We start from the raw sequence: 1,166 nt of genomic DNA, 5'->3' as shown, positions 1-1,166 counted from the left end.
TGCCATATTGGGAAATGACACAGATTTCTTACAGTTCACCGGCAGACCATGGAAATCGCGGTTTTCCGAAGGTTTCTGTCCATTTTCCCGGATATCGTCGACAATTGAATTAACCGGCAGTATAATATTCGGCGTAGACTTGCACCCGGTCTCTAGTACTTCAGCTGCGGAATTTTTCAGCAGGGCCATGTTAGGACACGACACAGCCCTTTCGTGTACCAGCAAACTAGGAAAATCACCGATTTCCGACGATTTCTGTTTACTTTCCTGGAAATTGTCCACAGCAGAAGTGTTATATTTGGCATTGATTTCCATCCAAACTCTGATGCTTTGGCTGCAGGATTTGTCCGCACGGCCATGTTAGGTAAAGATATAAAGCGTCTGTGAACAGGCAAGCTGTTGAAATCGCAACCATCTAACAGTTTCGGTCTATTTGACCGAAGATCAATAAAAACCATTTGCATGATTTCGTTCTTGGAGAGTTTCTGGTTAACAGATGAACTACTGTCGTGTGTTGCTTTATTTGACATGGTGGTTTTATGATGAACTACTGTCGTGTGTTGCTTTATTTGACATGGTGGTTTTATGATGAACGTTGAATAAACAGATTATAATATGAAAAAACGATTTAACTTTTAGACAAAAGTAGATCAATTTATTCGCAATGTTCGCAAGACTTAACAAATTAATACTGATTGGTAATAACTGTGACACAGAAACGAATAATACATTTTCCAAACACTTATATCCACATAGCAACAAGATGTTTGATTTGGTAAAACTGAATGTATATAATTTTTTCCAACATTATATAGGTACAAGTTTACAACAATTATTTATTAAATTATTATTTTTATTTTTTAGTTATACTGCTGAAGTACAAAACTAAAAGTTATTTTATTGTTTAATGAAACCTATCATTTTTAGATTAGGTAATGGATATTTGCCATGTATAGTAGGTTTATAGAAAACAAACAAAATGATAATAATATAATCAATATTTTTGCGATATATCTTTTTCCTTTATTCCAAATGTCTTTGTAATAAATTGGATAAAGATGGGCACTAACTAGTTAGTTTTAATTCATATTAATTTTGTTACTTAATTAGTTAAATTGAATTTATAAAATAATCTAATCTAACTCGTTAAAAATAATAAGTAACTA

General features: G+C 32.8%; 2 protein-coding genes across 2 annotated transcripts in view; both read right to left on the bottom strand.

Moving 5' to 3' along the window:
• LOC115034067 overlaps window positions 1-355 on the bottom strand; it is an 8,990-nt gene extending 8,635 nt beyond the window's left edge. The window contains exon 1 of the mRNA XM_029489477.1: window positions 254-355. Within this exon, the coding sequence (XP_029345337.1) occupies window positions 254-315 (62 nt within the window). The 5' untranslated portion in view covers window positions 316-355. The remainder of the gene's footprint in view (window positions 1-253) is intronic.
• The window catches only part of LOC100163765, a 281,589-nt gene that overhangs the window by 158,747 nt on the left and 121,676 nt on the right, over window positions 1-1,166 (bottom strand). The window lies entirely within an intron of this gene.

Source organism: Acyrthosiphon pisum, chromosome A2 (assembly GCF_005508785.2).
Source record: "Acyrthosiphon pisum isolate AL4f chromosome A2, pea_aphid_22Mar2018_4r6ur, whole genome shotgun sequence".
Classification (NCBI taxonomy): domain Eukaryota; kingdom Metazoa; phylum Arthropoda; class Insecta; order Hemiptera; family Aphididae; genus Acyrthosiphon; species Acyrthosiphon pisum.
The sequence above is the reverse complement of the archived record's forward strand: the minus strand, read 5'-3'. Positions and strand labels throughout refer to the sequence as shown.